General features: G+C 39.5%; 1 protein-coding gene across 2 annotated transcripts in view; it reads left to right on the top strand.

Moving 5' to 3' along the window:
• cntfr (ciliary neurotrophic factor receptor) overlaps positions 1-25922 on the top strand; it is a 188695-nt gene that overhangs the window by 143778 nt on the left and 18995 nt on the right. For both annotated transcript variants that reach the window (XM_084104055.1, XM_084104056.1), the window contains exon 6: positions 1639-1802. In XM_084104055.1, coding sequence (XP_083960181.1) covers positions 1639-1802 — 164 coding nt within the window. The remainder of the gene's footprint in view (positions 1-1638; positions 1803-25922) is intronic.

Raw genomic sequence — 25922 nt, 5'->3', positions numbered from 1 at the left:
AGCTACACTGCAAATTATTTTATTTTTTTATCGGTATTTTTGTATGATTTTTTTTTTTTTTTCTATTAAAAATATTGAAATTAAGGATATATATGACTTATGACTTATATTAATCCGATTTTAGTGAGGGTTTATGCTTAAAACAAGGTAAAAAAAAAAAAAAATGAGAAAGAATATTTGCTTCTAAAGTGAACAATTTATCTTGTCTACAGGATGTTTAGAAATTTCACTGGGGAAATAGATTACTGATTAAGAAAATGAATTTTTGCAGTCTAGCCCTCCCTCTTAGCATGCCAAGACGTAAAAAAAAATTAGCATCCGAATAGCTGACATCTAAACAACATCAACAGTGTTTGAAAGTCGTAAAGAGTGTTTCGCTCAAGCCAGGTCAAGGCCTGAGCTATAAATCCTGAACCCACTATGTGTCTGCTATGAATAGTAAAGGGAACGGGGCTCAGAAACATCTCTTTGTCCTCGTGTGTATGTGTTTGTGTGTGAGTGAAGCTAAAACCGCAGAGCAAACAGAATGATCCTTGGATGCCGCAGCTTGAGAAGAAGAGAAAGGCCACTCTGTTGCTCTCTGCTTATTTCCCATAAACCTCAGAATCTCCTGATATTCAGGGGACGAAATGTCACAGTGTGGCTTCTTTAAAAGACGTGTGTGTTATGTCAAACTGATTTTCTGCTCAGAGGGACGAGCTGGGGATCATAAAGAGGAAATCTCAACACTATTCATCATTCATCTCTTTTTCCATTGTAGTGTTTTGCTAGTGGCATTCGTCATGAGTGCTTCTTTCTGTTTAGCCATTCAAAATGTGTTCTTGTTGTACTGAGCCTCGTCAAAACTCATTTACCATTAGCATCTCAACATTTGAGGCAGTTTCACATTTCCAAACTATGTTAAATGAATAGTTCACAACATTTCTTACTCTCATGACATTGCTAAACCTATATGATTTATTTAACTTATACGACTTCTAGGAAACACTAAATGAGAAATTTTGCACAATGTTCAAACTGTCCTTTTCCATGAAAGCATAGGGGCTGTCAAGCTTAAAAAAGACAAAGTACCTTAAAAGTAACCGAAAAGTTTTCCAGATACTCATTAGACAAGACATTATATAGACACAATCTATATTGGAGGTTTTCAGACAGGGTTTTATTCACATCATTCACCTGGTTTATATAAAATGTTATTCCTAAGAACATTGTGATTTTGTATATTATTTTTTGTTCATATTTAATTAGATCATTTGCATACTTTAACAATATTTTGAAAAACAACTGTCTTAAAGTTAAAATGTGTGTCCTATTCAACTGTAGTTTCTTGCAGTAAACCATATCATTGTGTGAGAAAAGGGATAAAATACATTTTTGCATTTTCAAACTAACTCTGTTACGAGATGCCCAAAAAACATTTGGTGCCATTTACGTCAAACCTGGCGAGACGAGTTTTTATGTGACTCATTAGAATATGACCATATGTGAATACGATTTGAGAACTTTTCTCCATCTGTGTTCCACAGAAGAAAGAAATTAAATTCTGATGACAGAATTAATTTGATGGGATTTATTACTTTAAAATATGATACCTTTGATAGGTCATGAGCTTACATCGACGTCTCTTTGGTCCAACAGTGAAACCTGACCCCCCTGAGAAGGTGGTGGCCAAACCCATAGCCAACAATGCACGAAGACTAGAGGTGACCTGGAACAGTCCCACTACGTGGCCCGATGTGGAGACCTTCCCACTGAAGTACTTTCTACGCTACCGACCGCTCATCCGAGACCAGTGGCAGCATGTAAGTGTGGACTGCTGTAGCTTCTTGTCCATCTTCGTTGCATCTTTAACATTTTTGCAGAGCACATATGCTGTGTGAACTCTAGATTATTAATGATAGCTTTTTCATAAACCTGACCAGCTGGTATTTTGGGCAAGTCGGTCAAACAATGTAGTCTTGCTGGTTAACTAACAAGCTGCAACTAGTTTAAATATTTCAACAAGCCAGGGCCCGGTTTCCCGATAACGCTCACTCTTAGCGCGCTAAGAAAGCTCGAAAGATATATCTTACCAAAGTTGTTTATGTTCCTAAGTGTGTTCCCCGAACCATACCTTAGGAAGCCGCTTAAGATATACCTTCTTACGTGCGACGTTACCGGTGCTGTCCGTGGCGATGGTGCTGAATTGGTTGATATCGATGGCTCGAGAATCAATTATTCTCTCGTGCAGGGGCTGTTTATGTGAGAAAGCGGTGTTCTTTATAAAAGAAGCACTTCAGAAATAGTTGAAATTGCAATTTATTATGATTATTGGATATTATAAAAAATAATCCAAACTATAATAGCCTATAATAGCCTAGCCTACATATTTTAAAATTGTAACATATATTGCTGCCACAATAACCTTTTCAAAAATTTACGTGCCTTCTTCTCTTTCCCATTTTTGTTCGCTGAGATGGAGCTGTGATGAAATATTGTTCTTGTAAATACTTTACAGCATTTCAGTAATAAAAGTGTACATCTTACGTACGGTGCTCGGCAGTGATCAAAAAGGATTTAAACCGTGAATTTTGAATCTCTTCTTGTAAACTCAGAGATGTGGATTCAGACGGCAATTAAATTACCACACGACCTGTTTGTCAAAAAACGGTACTAATTTGGCCAGGGATTTTTACGCGGGTTGGGTGAGAAAAACACTGATATTATGGATTCGGACGGCACTAAAATCACTGACTTACCCCTGTAAATGTTTAAAATACCATACAAGCCCATGAGAAACAATATTAGCGTCCGAGTAGGACTTAACTGACAGTAGCCTATGCTTTCACTGGCCTTTAAAAGAGCGTTTTAATTAAATTAATAATATTGTATAATAATATAATTAAAAATCTAACAACAATCAGTGTAATGACAATTTTATTCTTTACATGAAAACACTTTATAAATACTGTCTGGGTGTATTAAAACTTCAGAATTATATTCATATAGACCTGCAACAGTGATAAGGTAAAGCTAAGAGTGGTCCAGACCAACCTTACGAAAGTGTGACTTACAGAAGATATACTTAGCGAACGAACGTTTCGGGAATCGTGCCATAAGGTTAAGAGAGAGGTTAAGGAATAGGTTAAGAACTACTTAGAGATAAGAACGCTTTGGGAAACCGGGCCCAGATGTCTGTGGCTCAGCGTCCCACAAGCCAAGCACACCTTACTTGTTAGTATGCAGAATATAACATATACTGGCGACATACATTTTCTGCAAGGTTTTGAGTAGTGTTGCAGACATGTGTAATTTTTTTACAAGAATACAGCATCCTTTGGGGTCAAAGTGGACTGGTGTGATTTGGTTCCATTGTCAGGTCTGCATGAGTCCAGTTGTGTCTCTCATGCTCTACAGAATAAGACCAGACATGTTCTTTGGAACTTGATTTGCTCACTAAGACGTCAATCAGAGTTTTGAAGACAGTTTCATTTGTTGCTATACTGCTGAATGAGCGCACATTACACCAGCCAGTCAAATACTATTTCTTAAGAAGCCCCTTGGGATTCTTGTATTTATTCCTCTTACATATCAAGGCTGAAAGTAGATGTTGTGTCATGCTTATTTCCATTAAGCTCTTTAAGTAGATGTGCACATCTTACTCTATAATCTAGTTACTGCCTCGCACAAGAAAATTGAGTGTTTCAGACTACTTCAAATTGTTTTGTTTTTTTGTTGTTGTTTTTTTTTTTTTGTGTGAGAATTATGAAGTTAAACTACCTGCTCTGGATGAATGGGATGTGCAGTACAGAGTGTTGTCATGATACAGGAATTTCTAACTTCAGCTTGAAAAATGTCAATATGCAGTACAATTTTTGATAGCATGGGGAATATTTCCACAACATTAAAGGCATAAAATCTGAACAGTATCTAAGTTATAACTGTGGGCCCAGGGCATGACATTAACACCCGCCAACCCGCCAAATGTGGGTGGATTTCAGCAGCGGCGTGTCACTCCTACTAGCCACTTTGGCAGGTTGAATTTTATATATATGTATTTTTCAATTGTAGTAACAGTATAATGGATCCATGTGTCAGGTCTTAAAGCGACAGCAGCCTAATATATAATACCAAATTATAATATAAAAAATATCTATATGGGATAGATATCTTTTTTCTCCGTGGTATCGATGTAAAAATTTTGCCCAGTGAGCAAAAAAAGTTAATGTCAATACCTGATCGTGGCCATTTTCAAAGATTTTTTTATTTATTTTTTATCAACTGAAACTCTGCTGTCTGAATTATTGAAATTCCATGGGCAAAATGTATTGATTTCAATAGGAATTCACACAGGAATTTTTGCTCTCGTCTTCTATCTACCTGTACTTGCAAACACCAGCTATTGTTGTGCGATCGTAGTCATGGAAGATGTCATACTTCACTACAGAGCACATCTCATCCCTCCTTACACAGAACCCAACTACTAAATTTCCAAAACAACTATTACTCAGTGCCGTATGAATCCTATTTGAGTACCCTGAGACCACTACTCATCTGAAACAAACCATATCAACCCGCACACAAGCTCATATCAGCTTGCAGCAAAGACCATATTGAGCTCCATCACGACAAGGTGGAAACCTCATCTGTCTTCTGCAGGGCCGCGTTTCAGCTGTGCCTCTAACGTATACTCACGTAGTGCATCACGACGAGAGGGCTTCAGAGAGATGAAAGAGCCAGCTCGGCATGGGGAGCGTGGTGTAGGGAAGCCATTCATTCTGCTGAGGAATGAGAGGATGGCAGCTGGAACAGTCCTCGCTGAGCGATGTGTGCCTCAAAGCTGCCTGGGATCTGACGGCAAAATATGGCATGGAAACAATCAAGCGCTCGCAGCTAGCGGACAATGTCCCTGGGTTTAAAAAGAGGAGCTCTTTAAATATTAATAAACTAACTTCCTGTCGTATTTAGGTGCAGGTATACAAACATAACTCAGATTTTAATATCTCCGCTTTCTGTGTTCTCAGAGTTGTCTAGAAACGCATCTAAAGGCCCCCAACATCCTCACGGCAAAGTCCTTTTGCATTATTCTCTTAGGGGTAAAATGAAGTTTGAAATACCTTTGCAGTGATATACTGTTAGCAAACATCCCCACACCATCCAGCCTTTTGAGAGCGACGTTTATGAATATGTAAATACTGTATGTGCTGTGCTTTCCTCTTAATAGCAATAGAAACACATCAAAACTGACAGCGGTGAGAAAACAGCAGTTAAGAAAGCATCTGATCATAGCGATGTGGATGTTTGCACCAGCTCTGTGATTCAGTGCTCAGTCTCAGGGAAGCTCATCTGCATGCTCGTCGTCCTCATCTGGGTCTCGACCTGACTGCAGTTCGTTGTCATAACCGTCTTGAGTGGACAAATCCTCACATTCGATGGCGTCTGGCACTTTGGAGAGGTGTTCTCTTCACTGTACAGGGCAGATGGCAGACAGCGTGTATTTTATTGATGGCATTTTGAATACACAGAGATACCGTGACGAGATCCTGAAGCCCATTGTTGTGCCATTCATCCACGACCATCACCTCATGTTGCAGCATGATAATGCACGGCCTCATGTTGCAAGGATCTGTACACAATTCCTGGAAGCTGAAAACATCCCAGTTCTTGCATGGTCAGCATACTCACCGGACATGTCACCCATTGAGCATGTTTGGGATGCTCTGGATCGGCGTATACGACAGCGTGTTCCAGGTCCTGCCAATATCCAGCAACTTCGCACAGCCATTGAAGAGGAGTGGAGCAACATTCCACAGGCCACAATCAACAACCTGATCAACTCTATGCGAAGGAGATGTGTTGCACTTCGTGAGGCAAATGGTGGTCACACCAGATACTGACTGTTTTTTGGACCCCGCCAATACAGTAAAACTGCACAATTTAGAGTGGCCTTTTATTGTGGCCAGCCTAAGGCACACCTGTGCAATAATCATGCTGTCTAATCAGCATCTTGATATGCCACACCTGTGAGGTGGATGGATTATCTCGGCAAAGGAGAAGTCCTCACTAACACAGATTTAGACAAATTTGTGAACAATATTAGAGAGAAATAGGCCTTTTGTGTACATAGAAAAAGTATTAGATCTTTGAGGTCAGCTCATGAAAAATGGGGGCAAAAACAAAAGTGTTGCGTTTATAATTGTGTTCAGTCTATAAAGCGGCTCTCCAGTGTGTTCATGTTTTGTCTGACCTCGACAGACTCAACAGAGGAAATGAAGCTTCTCCAGAACTCCAGAAAAAAACTCCTAACAAACTTTATTTTGTCATTATTTTGTGTCATCACAGCAGTTTTTTCTTCGATTTTACTTCACGTATATCGGAGCGTTCAGGCACACTTTTTTCTATTCTGTGCAGTGCAACTTTTTTTTCTTAATCTAGATTGCTATATAAATGAAGGTGACTTGACTTGACTTTGAGATCTACAGTTTTAGGTAGACAGGTAGGTAGGCACAAATTCAAAGTACTTTTATAGACAAAGCACAAAATTTTGTGTCGCATTGATAAGCATAAGTTAATTTTGGATTCATGATATAAATAGTCTGGTAATTAGGACTTAACATTGTCTTTTTTTCTTTTTCCTTTTTCAGAGGAAAAGACAAAAAATAGTCAGCCATCTGTTCTGAAATCTCACATTATAGGAACACAGTGAGACCTCTAAATTAAGACTCATTTGGATTCTCTAACGACTGCTTTGGCACAGAATAATTGTAATTAATTAAAGGAACAGTTCACCCTAAAATGATTCACTCTCATGTCATTCCAAACCTGTATGACTCAGTGGAACACAAAAGAAGATATTTTGAAGAATGTTTCCAAAGTATCCAAAAATTCAAGTCATTGGGGTCCAAAACAACATTGGACCCCACTGAATTTCATTGTATGGATCAAACTAAATTTTTCCAAATAGCTTATTTTGTGTTCAACAGAAGAAAGAACTGCATATAGGTTCGGAACGATGTAAAGGTGAGTAAACGATTTAAACAATGACCCATTAAACATATCACAGCTATATTACAAGATCAGAAAACAAACTCTACTTACAAAACATCTAATCTGTACCACAAGTAATAGTTTGGTCTTGATGTATTTATTGAAACCTAACATTAGAAACAATTTTCAAAGCAAAATGTGTGGCCTCACATACGTAATTATATAGTAGAAATGTCATTTTTGTTGAACGGCTGAAATAAATGACTGGACTGAGAAATTCACTGGATCAATGTTTCTGCTTAGTTTTAATGATGGAGCTGAGATGAAGAGGCATATGGCGGATCTTTAAAAAGCACTGACATTTAACGGACGACTCTAAGAGCAACGGAAGTGTGGAGTAATTATAAGAGAGATATGCATACATTCACACCCACTGAGGGATGATCTTTGAAAGTTTTCATTCCCTCAAAGGTGTTTAGGAAGAGATTATAAGACATTTACTGAAAGTGGGAATATATCGGTGACTTTCTCTTTTGAAATGATCAGTATTTTGAGAGGTGAATTCTTATTGGATGTTCTCTGCCTTTTATTTTGTACAATAATTGTATATGTGAAAATGTACAAATTCCCTAATGAAGTTCATTTGTAAATTGCTTTGTATAAAAAATGATGCGTAATTGATGATGCATTGCATGATGCATGATGGTATTCTCGGCAAACCCACAATATTTGAATAAAACAGTGGTTTATTAATGGCAGAAGTTACAGTTATTATTTATTGGTAAATTAAACAAAGGGTAAATGGACTAATCGGAAATTAATCTATAAATCTAAAATGTTAGATTAACCAACTAATCAAAAAGATAATCAATTATTTGATTGAAAAATAATCGTTAGTTGTGGCCTTATAAAAAGCGTCTGCTAAAGGAATAAATGTTAACGTAAATGTGAATTTTTAGAACCAGATGGTGTAGTTACAACATCTACCAGCAGGGGCTAAAAGGCTATGCTAACCTGCAAAAATGTGACTAAGTTTAACCTAAGACTTTAAATATACAAAGACGCTGCACTCATATTACTATGAAGGGGAGAGTTTGCAATATAAATTATAAATATAATCCAAATAAAAGAGCCAATCACCTATTCACCCTTCGCCTATCTGCCATTTTGTCCGACAAACGAACCAAACAGTAGAGTTAGTAGATTAACATGGGTGGACTTGAACTTGTGGTGTGAAATGATGTGTATTGGTGTCTTTCCGCGGTTGAAACAATATAGCTTCTGATGTTCATTCATATTTATTTCGTGCTATAACTAGTAGAGGAAGATATGTTCAGTTTTACAGCGATCTGTCACGACACATTAAAGAGCCACAAAACGGTGTTTATTTTTTGAATTTCTTAAAAATGACAACGTGAAAGCTGAGACTTTGATGTATTTTTCACTGCGTGAGAACGTGCACCAATAATGCAATTATTTCTGGTAAGGACTTGTTTGACATGAGTAAACCTCTTCACTCCCGTTTACATGCAATTTGAATTATTATGATTATTTGATATGCTATGTGGTTATTTTTATCACCATTTTTTCGCATACCCCACAGCAAAAATGCTGAACTCACGTACAGTAGAGTAGGTCTGTTACTGGCCACAGTTTTAATCTACTTGCATCAAGTGTAAATCACACTTCTATGGACATATTGAAAGGTTATTCTGCGGTGTGATGCCGCTGTAACTGGCTTTGCCTGTATATACGCTGCACTGAAGTCTTCTTTCCGTCTCTGCATGAAGACATGGAGCAGAGACTTTGCAGTGACTTGAGTTGACAGTTTAGCGTCATCATTTTATTAGAAATATTCAGAATAAACGTCACAGAGTTCATTCATGAAGCTGAACAACACACAGCATCCATATATATAGGAGCGAGCACATAGTGAGAGTGGTAATAATGCAATTAATGTGTTTACATGCCTGTTTTTTTATGATAAAAATAGCCACACGGCACATAATTTATTTGTGATCGTTTACTACGATTATGAGCTTAATCATATTTGTTGAATCGAAGTACTGTGTTTACATGCGGTAAAGTTTAATTGCAGTATTACCAAAATCCCATTATAATTGCATTATGAGGGTACATGTAAACTGGCTCATTGATATGTGGCCTGAGAGCGCCATGGCGGACGGGTCTTTGCGAAGGGTTAATTGGTAAAGTCAGTGCGTCACTGCAGCTGACCTTCGAAGCTCTGGTTGCTATAGAAACAGACAGTGTTCTAAGACGCGTGCTTTTTGTCATAATCCGAGCGTTTAGCAATTTCATTGGTGATTTAAAATATGAAATTTAATTCTGCTTGGTGAACAGCTTTGGAGAATATGATGTTCCCCATTCAAAGAGATAGAAGATGCACTCGCATGACTGAAGTAGCTGCCTGAGAGGTGTTTCAAAGATGGCCGCTGAAAGAAATGACTTGCTTGAAAGGGACTTTACAGGTGCTGGTCATATAATTAGAATATCATCAAAAAGTTGATTTATTTCAGTAATTCCATTAAAAAAGTGAAACTTGTATATTATATAGACTCATTACATGCAAAGTGAGATATCTCTATTCTTTTGGCAGTGTGGGCAGGTGCAAATCCTGCTGGAAAATGAAGGAAGCATGAAGTGCTCTGAACATGTCCTGGTAGACGGCTGCATTGACTCTGGATTTAATAAAGCACAGTGGACCAAAGTCCTCTTTTCTGATGAGAGCAAATTTTGGTCCCAGAGTCTGGAGGAAGAATGGAGAGGCACACAATCCAAGATGCTTGAAGTCCAGTGTGAAGTTTCCACAGTCTGTGTTGGTTTGGGGAGCCATGTCATCGGCTGGTGTTGGTCCACTGTGCTGTCCACTCAACGCAGCCGTCTACCAGGACATGTTCAGAGCACTTCATGCTTCCTTCAGCAGACAAGCTTTATGGAGATGCTGACTTCATTTTCCAGCAGGATTTGCAGCTGCCCACACTGCCAAAAGAACCAAAACCTGGTTCAATGACCATGGTATTACTGTGTAATTACTGTGTGATTTCATGTAATATTCTAATTTTCTGAGATTTTGATTTTGTGGTTTTCACAAGCTGTAAGCTATAATCATCAAAATTATAACAAATAAAGGCTTGAGATATCTCACTTTGCATGTAATGAGTCTATATAATATACAAGTTTCACTTTTTTAATGGAATTACTGAAATAAATCAACTTTTTGATGATATTCTAATTATATGACCAGCACCTGTATTTATACCCAGGGATATTATAGTTAACTAAAACTAAAACTGAAACTAAGGGGGCATTTACACAACACTGTTTTCAACCAAATACAGAAAACGTTTTATGCGCTTTGGCCGTTCATTTACACAAAAAAACAGGGTTTTGGGGGCCTGAAAACGCAAACTTTTCAAAAACGGGTTTCAAGGTGCAAGTTTTTGATAATGATACCGTTATCATCTCTGTGTAAACTACAAAAACGAGAATTTGGGTATACTGTGATGTCATGCTTGTGTATTATGTGTTCAGTCTTTAGGCACTTAGTGTTTCTTTGCAAAGAGACATCGCCACCTACTGGCCTGGCATGAATAAGCGTTTTTAATCATTTTCACAGATCTGTGTGAACAGGGACCGTTTTGACAACGTTGTCGTCTGTACACAAAAACACAACGGAAAAACATTTCCGTTTTTAGTACATTGTTATCGTGTAAACACCCTAAAATAAAAAAAAATACGTTACTTGAAATAAAATAAACGTTAACTGAAATAAAGTAAAATATTTTCACAAAGACTAAATGTATTTTATTTCAAATAGTTTCTCATGGCAACATTTAAAATTTTAATTTAGTTCAACTTGATGTACTAAAATAAAACCAAAATAAAAATTAATAAAAATATATATATTTTTTTAAATTACAATATATTTAAAAAAAAAGCTTATAAAAATGATTTTTATTATTATTATTATTTAAATGGCAAATATAAAAATAAAATCATTAATCATTAATCAAAACGTATCTCAATGATTACGTTTACATGCAGCCAATAACCCGTTCAAAACTGGAATATTAGCAATAACCCGGTCGCGCACGGCCATGTAAACACCAGCAAAAACCCGGATATGATCCCTGGGGTACCCCTTTTCTAACCCGAATATTTGGTCATGTAAACGCGTATCGGCATATCCCCATCAAAAGGAACATTGATTTGTGTTCTGCGCATGTTCTATTCGCAAGGAATCTTGGTCTTTTGAGGAGAGACGGCGCATACAAAACCCCGCGTGCAGTATACCGGAAGTAAACAAGAAGTAGAGGTAAACATGGCGAGACGCAGCACAGCACCACACTTTTGGAGCGAGGAGGAAAGTGCAAACAAAGGCGATCGCTATCTGCCCCGAACTATTCATTATCCGCATGCTGCTGCTGCTGTTGTTGTTGTCTTTGGATACAGGAAGAATCGGAAATGACGCATATTGCGTCTTAAGGTTGTCCGTACGTCCAGACGCTAACCGTGCGTCGCCGTTTATTGAGATATTGATTACGCCGTTTATCGGGATATTGCCAATTGATTACAAATTCCATGTATACAGGAGTAACTCTCTCTGCTCACGCATGTAAACGGGTTATTCCGAATGTTTCAGAAACCCAAATAGTGATCTTAACCCGACCATAACCCAATTTTAACAGCTTGTAAACGTAGTCACTGACACTAAAATAACACTGGTTACACCTGCGCATTTAGTGCCCAGTTTGCTGGTGGTTAATGTATAAATTGCGGGTTTTGGCATGTTAATACCTACTGTTGTTACTACCTACTGTTGTTAATACCTACTGTTTAGTTAATTTTCCCTTGGGTTAAAGATAAAAAGACAAGATGCAATGTTAAGCTCGCGCATGCATTTCATTAGCAGACAAATTTCAGAACAGGTGAAATCCTGTTAATTGCAAATTATTCCGGAGAGAGATGTGAATGATAGATTGAAATAGATGCGAACGGCGAAAAGACACGAGACAGCTGTGAAATGACTGCATATGTTTCACGCTCTGTCCTTTGTCCAGGAAAGCAGCAGCATGGAGCATGAAAAAAGAAAGGGGGCAGGGGGTGTGGAGGGGGGAAAAATGGTGTGGTGGGCCATTTTTCTTCTTTGCCCCTTTCATTCCCAGAAATGATGTATTTAAACTGGAGCTTTAACAAGCCGCTGTGGTGCCACTCAGCCAAATGAGAAACAATCTGCTCTTGACCAGTGGGGGCTTCTGGGAGTCGCACAGAATGAATGTGCTGTTTTAGAGGCCAAGCTTCATAGAGCACCATCCAGTTTCAGGTGACTGATATGCGACTGTAGATCTAATGGGGTTTGGCCTACTGTTGCTTCGGGAAATCACAATGATGGACAAGACTAAAGCTAGAGAAGGAGTGCAGAGTGCCGAAATGGAGAAGGTTTAAAATAACAAATGGAATTTGCATGAGATTTAGATCATTCTTTGACTGAAAATGGGTAGTAGAATAGCTAACCTTTTCACTGTTTGCATAAAGGTGGTCCACATTGTAGTTTATTCTAGCCGAGTGTGGCACACCAAGGTGTTAAGTTTTTGCTGGTTAGCATAGCCTTGTTAGCATATGCTAGTAGATGCCGTAACTACACCATCTGGTTTTTAACACAACTTTTTTTTCCATTTTTATCAATTTAAATCAATTAAAAATTTTCTTGTGTAGTCTAGAGGAATGTTAAAAAAGCTGGGTATTTATTCAGAGGGGCTTTATACTGACTCCTGCTGGCATGGATGTAAAATTACACAAAAGTATTTTGGTTACTGTTTATTAAACTGGGGGGTTAAGGGATCTCAATATCTCCGAACAGAGTAATAAAAAAAAGGCATTTATTAGGTTACTGATATAACTGTTTTTTGAGAGTCCTGTTCTTTTGAACTTTCTATTCTTCAAAGAATCCTGGGGAAAAAATACATCACAGTTTTCACAAAAATATGAAGCAGCACAACTGTTTTCAACATTAATAATAATAATAATAATAATAATAATAATAAATGTTTCTTGATCATCAAATCATCATATCTGATTTCTGAAGGATCATGTGACACTGAAGACTGGAGTATTGATCCTGAAAATGCAGCTTTGATCACAGGAATAAATTACATTTTAACATATATTCACATAGAAAACAGCTGTTTTAAATTGTAATAATATTTCACAATATTACTATTTTTACTGTATTTTTGATCTAATACAGTACAAATTTCAAAAACATTTAAAAAAAATCTTAACAACCCTAAACTTTTGAACGGTATTGTATCTAGACTGGCATGTCTGCCCATTCATAATTAATAACTAAGTATTATTTCATTTACATGAACAAAATCGTGCTTGCTACTAAACATAAATCTAGAATATCGTTCAAGGACAGTCCTGGCAAACTCCAGCAAATCCAGCTCTTCCTCTGAAACGCCTGGTTTCTTGTAAACAAAACATTTGCTTTCACACTGCAATCTAACGTGTCCTTGAATGGTGCGAGTAACAGCATTCTCCTCTTTACATCTTCCTGTTCATGTGCAAAAGAATTGTTTTATTTTACATTTACGAATAAATTGCGAAACGATTTTCTTTAATATCTTATTTCATGAAGAAAACTGCAAGCATAAACAACAGCGTGGCCCAATAATTGCTTTGTTCTTATTTGTCCTTTGTTGTTCTCTTTTTGTAATGGAGAGATAGGTTCAAATAACAGTGCACTTATGCTGATTTATTGACTACTAGACCGTGTTTCATAGGACCCATTAGCCATTAGCGTGTGATGTCAGTTAGCAGTCGAAGTTATGATATCAGTCCACGGCTGGAAATGCAAACGCCAGTGAGTCACGGCTTTACTCCGGGGCAAATGAGAAGCCTGCTCGGTTGTCTCGGGTGTGCGAATGTATGTATGCGAGCCATTATGAACTTTCGAAAACACCTAGCCGAGACCTCAAGACATGGTTAATAGCACTAAGCAGCGGTGTGATCTTATAAAATGTGTGTGTGTGTTTGGGGATGTATAAGTCTGGTAAAAGTATGCTCAGTCACGTTGTGGTGCGGCCCAGGGGCCGGCGTTTTGTTTGTCGAGGCGACAGAAGGTGGAATGCTATAATGACCTGTCCCTTCTCACCGTCCCGTCGGCTACAGCTTTCACACCCCTTCTTATTTATAGATCTCTACAGAAGCCAGGGTTTATCATGCTGGAGTACGTCCCCTGTGACCTAGAAGACACACCCATAAGACACACATATAGGTTTACTTCATGCCAACGAAAACATCTCCTGAGAACATGACAATGTTTCCCTTGCATTTCTGTTGTCTGATTTCTTGTGGTATTTGATTTTGCACAGCTATCTTGCTATCTTGAAACTGATTTTTGTATGCTGTTTGAATCACAGTATAATGTGTTCTTCAGTGGTGAACCATTCCAACACCTTTCATATTTGAGTTAATTGTGAATATTGCACTACTAAATTAGCTGATAACATAAACGAGAAATGGTGAATCTCATGAAACCGGTCCGGGTCAGTTTTCACAGCAGAATCAAAAGAAGACAGTAAGAATATATACAGTGTATATATATATTTGTGTTGTGCCATAATTTGTTTTTGCAATTAAGTGCATTTCGCATTACTGTAGAATGTAATTGATATATTATTTATGTATGTGTATAAATTGATGAATTATTTATACTACAATTCAAAGGTTTGGGGTTGGCAATATATATATGTTTTTTTTTTTTTTTTAGGTTTTTGAGTTTCTCACCAAGGCTGTATTTATGCACTGTGATCAAAAATACAGTAAAAACAGTAATACTGTGAATTATTATTACAATTTAAAATAACACTTTTCTATTGTAACATACTTTAAAATGTAATTTATTCCTGCAGCATCATTACTCCAATCTTCAGTGTCACATGATCCTTCAGAAATCATTCTAATATGATGATTTGATGATCAAGAAACATTTATGATTATTGTCATTGTTAAAAACAGTTTCTGCTGCTTCATATTTTTTTTCTTTGATGAACAGAAAGTTCAAAAGAGCAGCATTTCTTTAAAATAGATTTTTTGTTACATTATAAATGTCTTTATTATTTATTGTGTCAATGGTAAATAAAAGTATTAATTTCTTTAAAAAAATCATACTGACCCATTTTTTTATATAAATAAAGTGTTTATAAATCATTGTAATATTTGTTGCACTGGCTTAATTTATTTCGCTTTCAAACTTAATTTAAAAAGTAAATAAATTGTATCCACACAGAATGATTTCCATTAGTGTATTACAGTAATGCGAATATAATGACATGAATCTAATCATAGGTTGCTTCCCACAAAAAGTATAAATTCTGTAGCGATTCCAACCAGAAGAATGTGCAGGTCACTGGATTTCACACAGTTTCAGGCTTTTAAGCTTCAAAAAGGATCCAAAAGCACCATAAAAGGATCATAAAATGCTACAATGTGCACTATAATCTAAGTTGTCATTTTAAATCACATATTTTAAATGAATAGGTTAATCTGATTCACAAAACTGGTCTGAGTGATTCATTGATGAATTAGACTGATCTGTTCAATTCACTGACTCAATGATCCGATCACAACAGCTAAAAGCCCAAAAGAGAACGAGATTGGACTTTTTCGACACAAATCTTTTTGCGTGACTTGAAAGTTGTAATGTAGTGCGCAAGTCTCACGGACTATATTTATGACACTTTTATGTCCGTTTTTGAAGCTTCATTCCCCGTTCCACAGCATAGTCTTGAGAATTTCTTTTGCGTTCCACTCAAGAAAGAAAATCATAGGGGATTGAAACAACATGAGGGTGAATAAATGATGACAGAGTTTGATCTATCCCTTCAAATCAGCTCTGTGTTTTTCCCCACATCAGCTTCAGTCCTCTTGAGGATTGTCAAATTTCACGCAGTCTTACGCAGAAAGAACAGCCGTTCTCGTTGTCTCGCTTACCATGTGCTTATTTCCCCACAATCCCCTTCTTTCTTTCATTCATTCACCCCTTGATTTCTCTCTCCCCTTCCCTGACACGCTGCATTCCCCGTCTCCCCTCCGGCCGCCCCGCGTTTAATGGCCTTTTGTGCATCTGCCAAAAGAGTCTCTCATCCTCCAGCCCGCACTTAGATTGATCAATAGCACCGGCATTGCAGTACCATTAGCATGGTAAAGGATATTAGCGGGAGAAAAAGGGGGTATTCAACCATCTTTCATGAAAGTCCCGTGCTCCACCCCGGCCAGCCCCCGTCTGCAACACTCGTCCTGTGGGCAGATACACACCGATCAAACATTTATGCATCTCTTGATGCTGTTGCTCTTTTTATGAGACAAAACTCCAGCTCTTTTGTTTTAATATTCAAGGTTACATTACAAGTGTAATGAGGGGAATTCACTTTCTTTTCACTTCATTTTAGCACTCAAGTTCGCTGTATTGTTAATCATTGGTGTTACTTCTGCTAGTTTCTGAAAAAGCGCTGAACATCCGATGCATTGAAAAAAAATAAGTCACAGGCTGACCACAGATGGGCAACTCAATAGAAATGAGAAACCATATTATTCGCATACACATTTACAAATATATACTGTATATCATTTATATGTCTAGCTTCAAATCATCTGCAACAGTGCAAAATGCATAAAATAGCATCAAAAGTATTAATATTAAGTACTATTATTAGAAATCTTACTGACCCCAAATACTTTTTATTGAAGCTCCATATATACAGTTGTAATCGAAATTATTCAACCCCCATTTTAAATCAGGTTTTTTGGCAAAATGTACAGACTTACAGCTGTTTGCAATGAACAAATCAAACAAATAATTGAAATAGCTCAGCACAACAATTATTCATTCAGAGTCATTAAAGTTGCATTTTCAGTCGAATTTGCGGAAACCACTTGGAAGATCTGTTGTGTTTAACTATTTTAATGACTTTTGTTTGATTAGTTCATTTCAAACAGCTGCAAGTCCGTAGATTTTGCCAGTAAACCTGATTTGCAATGGGGGTTGAATAATTTTGATTTCAACTGTACACATACCATACACTTTTACACATATTTTTTACAAATAGTAATATATTAATTATTAAATGTTAATTTTAAAGCAACCAAAAGTCATTTACTGATCCCAAATATTAATGAAATATGACACTACAAATTTATATAAATCGCTTCGATCCCAAAATATTTCTGGTCAGTAAGATTTTTAATAATAGTGCTTCAAATTAATACTTTTATGCATTTTTACACATTTTTGCACATTATTTTTTACAAATAGTTATGTATTCATTATTACATTTTAATTTTAAAGCACACAAAAGTCATTTATTTTTAATTAATTAATTAATTTTATTATATATATATATATATATATATATATATATATATATATAATTGTATTTATTTATTTATTTTTGCTGTAACACTTTGAAACAATATCATGGGAATTTGTAACTTTTATGAATTTGTACGATCTCTTCTGTATGTCATTGAACTGTATGATCTGCTTACACCCAGTGATGGTTAGGTTTAGGGGTGGGAAAAATACATTTTTGTACAAATCACATCCATTATTTGTTTTCTCATGAGAATCCAAAGGTGTGGTAACATTTATCATTGTTCGATGAATTTTCACAGGCGAAATCTAAAATGTGTAATAGATTTCCATACTCAATTTTGGATTTGAATTTTAAACCCATTACAAAATCTATCTAATGGCTGCATCTTGCAAGTGTGTGCTATCTGAAATCCAATTCAATGTACCTTCATATCTTTACACCCTTTTCGGTCCAGTATTCTGTCAGTTTTTGGTAACTTTATTCTAAGGTGACAAACCAAACCCTAACCCATAACCCTATACATTGAGTAAATTAATATTACTAATACCTAATTGTGTAATTACACTGTAACAACATAAAATAAAGTGTAACCGAGTTTTTCTCTAATGTATTTAGGGCAAGTAAGTAAGTGTAGACAGATTCTTGATCATCCCAGGTCTGTTTTAGTTCTGTTTTAGTCTGTCTCACACACACACACACACTTCCATGCATGTGACGCTCCAGGCTCTGCCCAACACAGGCTCATATCACTGGCTGTAATCGCCCCATCACAGCCCTGACATCAGAGATGCTGGACTTCTGATTATTTCAGAGACAAGTGATATTACGCATCATTATCTATCATCAGGATGGTAATGGCACTAGTGCGTGAATGGACACACATTCATATACACACGAGTAAGTGCTGATGGGTCTAGCTCTCGAGCCATTCCTCTTCAGTGCTGGGTTTAACCATTAGTCTCTCTCCACAAACATTCTCTCCTTGTACCTTTACCCCTCTATTAAAGAGACAACCGTGTTATCATGAAACTACTTTGAAAAATTCTTCTTCTTCCTCTTATTATTATTATTATTATTATTGTCATTATGAATGAAGTATGATGCATGTCAGGCATAATATACAGTCAGTTGGTAAATACATGTGGAAAATTCATTTGGAAGTTAAAATTCTTTAATAAAAGGGTGCCAATAAATATGGCTAACGTATTTTGGAGAAAAGCATTTGTTTCATCATGCGATTTGTTTCTATGGCGACACGTCATATTTGTCACGTGACACCCCGCAGCCACAATAACACTGTATGACAGATGTATCGCTTTTATTTCCTTTTTCCTTTTTTATTCAAAATATTCACAAACTTGCTTACCATGTCATCAACTATCTGATGTGTAGTCCGATTCTTAAAAATGTGTAAGTGAGTGTGTTTGGTCGTTTAAAAACCTTTATAAATAAACTTGATCTTGATCTATAATGTGAGATGGGCGCCGCCATGTTTGTTTGCGCCGCTGTTCAGAGAGTCCTGTCTGCCATCAGTTTCTCCCGAAATACATGTAAGAAAGTGTCTGGTGAACGGTGAGAAGAATAGAGTAAACTTTATAGTTACTTCCACTATGTTTGTCTGATACGAATAACACACGTCGGCAAATTATATTTTAATAGATTGTTCCCTTTCGTCCTGGGAACTCCGACGTGTCGTCGGGGGAGTTCCCTGACGAATTGGGATCCCGCTAGGGAGCCAATTGCCTTCGAGAGAATTAAAACAAGCCAATGAACATTGGCATGCAAGATATGCATTCCGCAGCCCGCCTACCAGCGCGGGTCTAAAAAGGCGGAAGCAACGCATACACAATGCTTTTTGCTTCAGAGCCATCCAGAGTCTCTACTGTGAGCTGCTGTTTTCTGCCGAAGATCTTCACTTAAAATGAGCCTTCAAAAAAAGAAGTTGTCATCTCTGGTGCTGGTGTGACGGCGTTTCAGCGACCATCGCTTCCCCGCTGCTGGCCGGGTTTTTCTCTTTGAAAAAAAAAGAGCCGTTTTCACAGCTGGTAAACGGGTGAGTGCAGCACGCGGGCTTGCAGTTTCCCCGTCGTGTCTGCCGCGGTGGTCCCTCGGTGCTTCGGCACATACAGAGCACTTCTTTCTAAAAGAGCTTGCGGGTGTTTCGCGTCCTTTTCAGGGTGTCGTTTCACCCGTGCGTTTCTGGATGCGGTCGACTTCTTCCTCAGGAAGATGGTCATAAACACTGCCTCTCGTGTTTGGGCTTAGGGCACGTTGAGGCAGCGTTTGTGAACGAGTCATGTTCTCATTGCGGGAACATGACTCTAGCGATGCTGCGTTCGAGACTGAGATCCCTGAAACATGGGGGAGTCCCTTCAGCGAATCCCCGATCTAGTTCATCTGCCGGTTCAGTTCGGCAGACGGCTACTTCGGTGATTCCTGTTGGTGAGCGGATGAGGATTAGTGAACGTGGCTTTCGAGGCAGGACAGCGGTTCCACTGAAACAATTTCAGAGGCTCCTGGGGCATATGGCAGCCGCAGTAACGCCGCTCGGTCTGTTACATATGAGACTGCTTCAGCGCTGGCTTCACGATCGAGTCCCGAGGTGGGCGTGGCAGAGCGGCACGTTCCAGGTCAAAGTGACCCCGCACTGTCGCCAAACCTTCTCCCCGTTTTCAGATCCTGCGTTTCTTCGGGCCGGAGTGCCCTTAGTCCAGGTTTCCAGGCATGCTGTGGTTTTCACAGATGCTTCTGCCATGGGGTGGGGGGCCACGTACAAAGGGCATGCAGTCTCGGGTCTGTGGACGGGGCCCCAGCTGCATTGGCACATCAACTGCCTAGAGTTGCAAGCAGTACGCCTAGCCTTGTGTCGCCTCAAGGGGTTTCTTAGACACAAGCACGTACTGGTCCGAACGGACAGCACTGTGACCGTTGCGTACATCAACCACCAAGGTGGTCTACGCTCCCTTCGTATGTCGCGACTCGCCTCCCACCTCCTCCTATGGAGTCAGAAGCATCTGAGGTCGCTTTGTGCCGTTCATGTTCCAGGGGAGCTCAACCGTGTGGCAGACGAGCTCTCACGGCTGCCTCCCCTGCCAGGAGAATGGCGACTCCATCCCCAGGCAGTCCAGCTGATTTGGAGTGTCTTCGGAGTCGCACAGGTAGACCTATTTGCCTCTCCAGACACGACCCATTGCCAGTGGTTTTACTCCCTGACTGAGGGGACCCTCGGCACGGACACCCTGGCTCACAGCTGGCTCCGGGACCTGCGCAAGTATGCGTTTCCCCCAGTGAGCCTTCTTGCACAGACCCTGTGCAAGGTCAGGGAGGACAAGGAGCAGGTCCTGCTAGTGGCGCCGTATTGGCCCACCAGGACTTGGTTCACGGAACTCATTCTCCTTGCGACAGCCCCTCCTTGGCCGATTCCTCTGAGGAATGACCTCCTTTCTCAGAGACGGGGCACTCTATGGCACCCGCGTCCAGACCTCTGGAAACTCCATGTCCCCCTCTACGAGGCGCCTCTATGTGTTGAAGTGGATCCTGTTCGTCAAATGGTGTTCCTCCCGTCAGGAGGAACCCCGAACTTGCCCGATCAGAGTCGTTATTTCTTTCCTGCAAGATGGGTTGGAGCGAAGGCTGTCTCCCTCCACCCTCAAAGTGTATGTCGCTGCAATAGCCGCACATCACGATGCAGTAGAAGGTAAGTCTTTGGGGAAGCACGACCTGGTCATCAGATTCCTTAAGGGTGCTAGGAGGTTAAATCCACCTTGTGTTTTGCACTCTGTACCCTCTTGGGACCTAGCTCTGGTACTTAGAGCTCTTCAAAGTCCTCCCTTTGAGCCTTTGTTGACAGTAGAGCTTAATATCTTGTCCATTAAGACAGCGCTCCTGTTAGCTTTGGCCTCTTTCAAGAGGGTCGGGGATCTGCAGGCTTTTTCGGTCGACGAATCGTGCCTAGAGTTCGGGCCGGGCCTTTCTCACGTTGTATTGAGACCCCGGCTCGGATATGTGCCCAAGGTTCCTACCACTCCCTTCGCGGACCAGGTAGTGAACCTGCAAGCGCTGCCCCTGGAGGAGGCAGACCCAGCCCTAGCTTTTCTCTGTCCTGTCCACGCCCTGCGGGTTTATATTGACAGAACGCAAAGCTTCAGGACCTCAGATCAGCTCTTTGTCTGTTACGGAGGCCAGCAGAAGGGGAAGGCTGTCTCCAAGCAGAGGTTAGCCCACTGGTTAGTGGATGCTATCACCCGAGCGTATGAGTCTCTGGGTGAGCCTTGTCCTCCCAGGTTACGCGCTCACTCTACTAGAGGTGTTGCCGCTTCCTGGGCTTTGGCTCAAGGCGCCTCGCTGACAGACATCTGTAGAGCTGCGGGCTGGGCGACACCCAAACACGTTCACTAGATTATATAGCCTACGTGTGGACCCTGTTTCCTCCCGAGTACTCGATACGGCCAGTGGTGCGAGGGGATAGGTTGTGTCGGCTTGCTACGCCACTCCGCCTCTCGGCCGGATACGTACGTCTTCTGCTCCGTTGGCGCCCATCATCGGTGAGCCTCGTGAGTTCCTCCATCTCCCCTCCGGTGCCAGGCGTGGCTGATCGCCCGGCGCCAGGTCTGCTACCTCTAGTAAAGAGTTGTTAGTAGACTGGGTGTTTTCTAGTGGTCTCTACGGTGACCCATGATGCCACGTGCAGTTTGGCCGTGTCTTCCCCTTGACGGACTCGTTCTGTCGTCCCTGTTGAGTACGCTCTCACTTTCTTCGGATTGGGACTACCTCAGGGACTGCCATATGTTTCACTACCCCACTGGGCTAGTACATATGTGTATTCCAGGCCTTCCTCAGGCAGGCTGGGGCTTCCGCAGCGTCCAGGGGGGCCTGGGGGTTAGGGCACGCTTTCCCAGTGTTATCCAATATCCACTGAGCGGGTCTTGCGGAACAGCAGTGTGATTCCCTAGCTAGCTCCCGCAACTTATTCAAGAAACTGCTGCAGGGTAGATTAGCTGGGCGCTGGAAGGAGCCAGCACCATGGCGTTTTATTAGGGATCCCAATTCGTCAGGGAACTCCCCCGACGACACGTCGGAGTTCCCAGGACGAAAGGGAACGTCTCGGTTACGTATGTAACCCTTGTTCCCTGAGTTCAGGGAACGGAGACGTGTCATTGGCTTGTTTTAATTCTCTCGAAGGCAATTGGCTCCCTAGCGTGATCCCAATTCGTCAGGGAACTCCCCCGACAACACGTCTCCGTTCCCTGAACTCAGGAAACGAGGGTTACATGCGTAACCGAGATGTTATTGCTGCTTCCACAGACATCAGTGTGTATTTTACAAACTCCAAATGTATTGTTTCACTAGTGCTTATGTGTATTTATATGTCTGAAACCTAAAATAAACATTATGAGGTTGAAAACACTGAATAGTTGTGATATATGACGTCTCTGGCTCAGCGCCAACCAACAAGCGAAAGCACAGTTTGAATCTGGCAGTTGTGTCACGCCACTGAACATTATAAATCCCATATGCGGGACCATATTCTCAGGGGCACAGAAATAAAAATCCCATATATGGGACCGTACCGCTCAAAAGGTTAAACATTTCATTTGTAACCATGAATACAAAAATGAAACTTGTGGCGCCGGTCCTGACACACTTGCATGCATACATACAGACACTTGCATGCATACATACAGTACACACACTTGCATGCATACATACAGTACATACATATGCATACATACATACACACACACACACACACACACACATGCATTCATACATACATGCTTACACACATACACACACACACATGCATACATACATACATACATACAGTACACACATACATGCATTCATACATACATACATACACACACACATACAGTACATACATATGCACACATAAACACGCATACAGTACATACATACATTCATACACACATACATACATACACACACACACACACACACACACATGCATGCATACATACATACATACACATGCATGCATACATACATACATACACACACAAGCATACATACATACATACATACATACACACACATGCATACATTCAAACACACATACATGCATACATACATACATACATGCATACATACATACATATACATACACACACATGCATGCATACATACACACAGCACATACATATGCATACATGGCCTAAAATTAACATTCGCCAAGCAGCAAATGCGAGTAAAAAAAAAATATTTTTTAATTCTTACAATGCAATGATGTGACAACATGAACGTGAACGTCGCTCTGCAAAGTTGACGGGTCAGTGCTTCATCATCACAAAAGTTTCAGCCTTTCCAATGTAAATAAATACCTCTTCAGTCATCCTTGCATGTCTCTCCTATTGCATTATAGTGCATTAGACATTAAAATTCACCTCTGACAGCTTGAACACTATGATTAAGTAGTTTGTTCAGTTCTAAGGTTATTTTTCCTTGGGCGCTGTAAGCTGTTTCTTGATACTCAGAGCGTGGAGATCGAAAAATGCACCTTGGCTCCATCTCTGCCGCCCATATTGATTCTCAGATCAGCCGGGGCATCCTTGAGATGTCGATGGATAAAGGTTTGTGTATTCACATGTCTTATTCAGTGTCACAGCCCCCTAAGGACTTTTATCTTATGATCTGAGACTGCACAGCGTGGGGAACATCTGTCTGGGGCACTGTGCGCTGTATTAGTGTGTGTGAGGGAGACAGAAAGAGATGTTCTCAAAATACAAATTCAACTACATAATACAAATTTTATACAAAAATAGACTATAGAGGGTATGCGTGTGACATCACCGTCGGCCGGACTGCTGAAAGCTATAGAACAGAGAAGCAAATGGACTGCTGCAATTCATAGAAACAACTGGACTTGCAGTTATCATTCTGTGTCAATATGCTAAATTTGGGGTAAAATCATACCCTATATATTGTATTGTTATACTGTATATATTGTATTGACAACTCATCAATTAAAGGGGTGTTTGATTTTGATTTCACTTTTCTAACTTTAGTTAGTGTGTAATGTTGCTGTTTGAGCATAAACTACATCTGCAAAGTTACAGTACAACGCTCAAAGTTCAAAGCAAAGAGAGATATTTTCTTTTAAAGAAATTGCTTTTTAAGGACTACAACAAACGGCTTGTTGGGACTACACGACATTCCTCCAGGGTTGGTGACATCACTAACCCTAAAATTTACATAAACCCCGCCCCCAGAACACGATTTATAGATTATCAAGACAGAATATGCTAATCAAGGACTAGAAGATAGTTAACTACACATCAGCTACATAAATTCATCAACTAACCATTCAGAAATGTTGTCTACATGTCACTTCTTCTTGAGTCTTTCCATCTTTGTCTGACTCTGGTTTGAACATAAAAGGCTAAAAGTTTTTGAAATTTTCAGTGCATGTCTGTGTGAGGTAAAAGGACACAAGCTCTTGAAGCTCTGCCCTCTGTGCCGGGAGCAGCAGCTCATTTGCATTTAAAGGAACAGACACAAAACGGTGCATTTTTGCTAACCCTCAAAAAGTGACAATTTTAACAAGCTATATAAAAAAAATCTGTGGGATATTTTGAGCTAAAACTTCACATACACACTCTGGGGACATCAAAAACGTATTTTACATCTTGTGAAAAGGGCATTATACCACCCCTTTAAATATGTATCATCGTATATTCTGCATAATTGGATGTTTTTAAATAAACACTGACAAAAAAAAACTATACAAGTTTTAGGGCTGGACAATATGATATATATATATATATAACATTGATATAAGTGATCACATGGATTTAAACCTACCTATATTGTATTTATATAAAGCGTTCACAGGCAAATGTGCTTTATGTATTTCCCCAGTGTCGAAATCAGGCACATATAATTATCAGGAAACATGATTCTTGGCTGCATGTCAATATTCATGGATCACTGGATCTTTGGTAAGCTGTAAGGAACACTATATCGAGTCCAACCGTTTGTTTAAACTGATAAGTGTTCGTTTTACTCACGTTTTCGCAGTTTCCCCTATTAAATCCAGTCACTCAGCAGATCTTTTGCCACTCCGGCGGGAAAGTGACGTAAATCCACACTCTCTATACAAATGAGGAGGCAAAAACACCTCTCCAACTGTAGAGCAAATGGGATATTTACCAGTACATTTATTTGAAATATAATTTATTACAACTAGGGCTGTAAATTTAATTTGGAATAATTAATTAATCATAGAATATTATATAATACAGTTAGTTAATAATCTAATTATATTAAATGAGCGATTTACACAGTACTTGAGCTCATATTTGTTTTCTTCTCCCAACGTTTTTGACGGACACTGCCTCCAGCGCCTCCTCAGGTTCTGCGTTTACGCGTATGTATTTTTCGAAGGCGGTCTATCTCCTTTGTTGACATTCAACCCATTAAAGAAACACATCTCATTAGCGACTGCTTTGCATGAGTCCCACTTAAATAGCATAAAACGGTTCACGCACTCAACACAGGCAATGAATTCCTGTAGTTTCACACAGTCAGTTCTTCGTG

Source organism: Abramis brama (assembly GCF_963993115.1).
Source record: "Abramis brama genome assembly, chromosome: 25".
Lineage (NCBI taxonomy): Eukaryota > Metazoa > Chordata > Actinopteri > Cypriniformes > Leuciscidae > Abramis > Abramis brama.
Note: the sequence above shows the minus strand (reverse complement) of the source record. Positions and strands in the feature narration are given on the sequence as shown.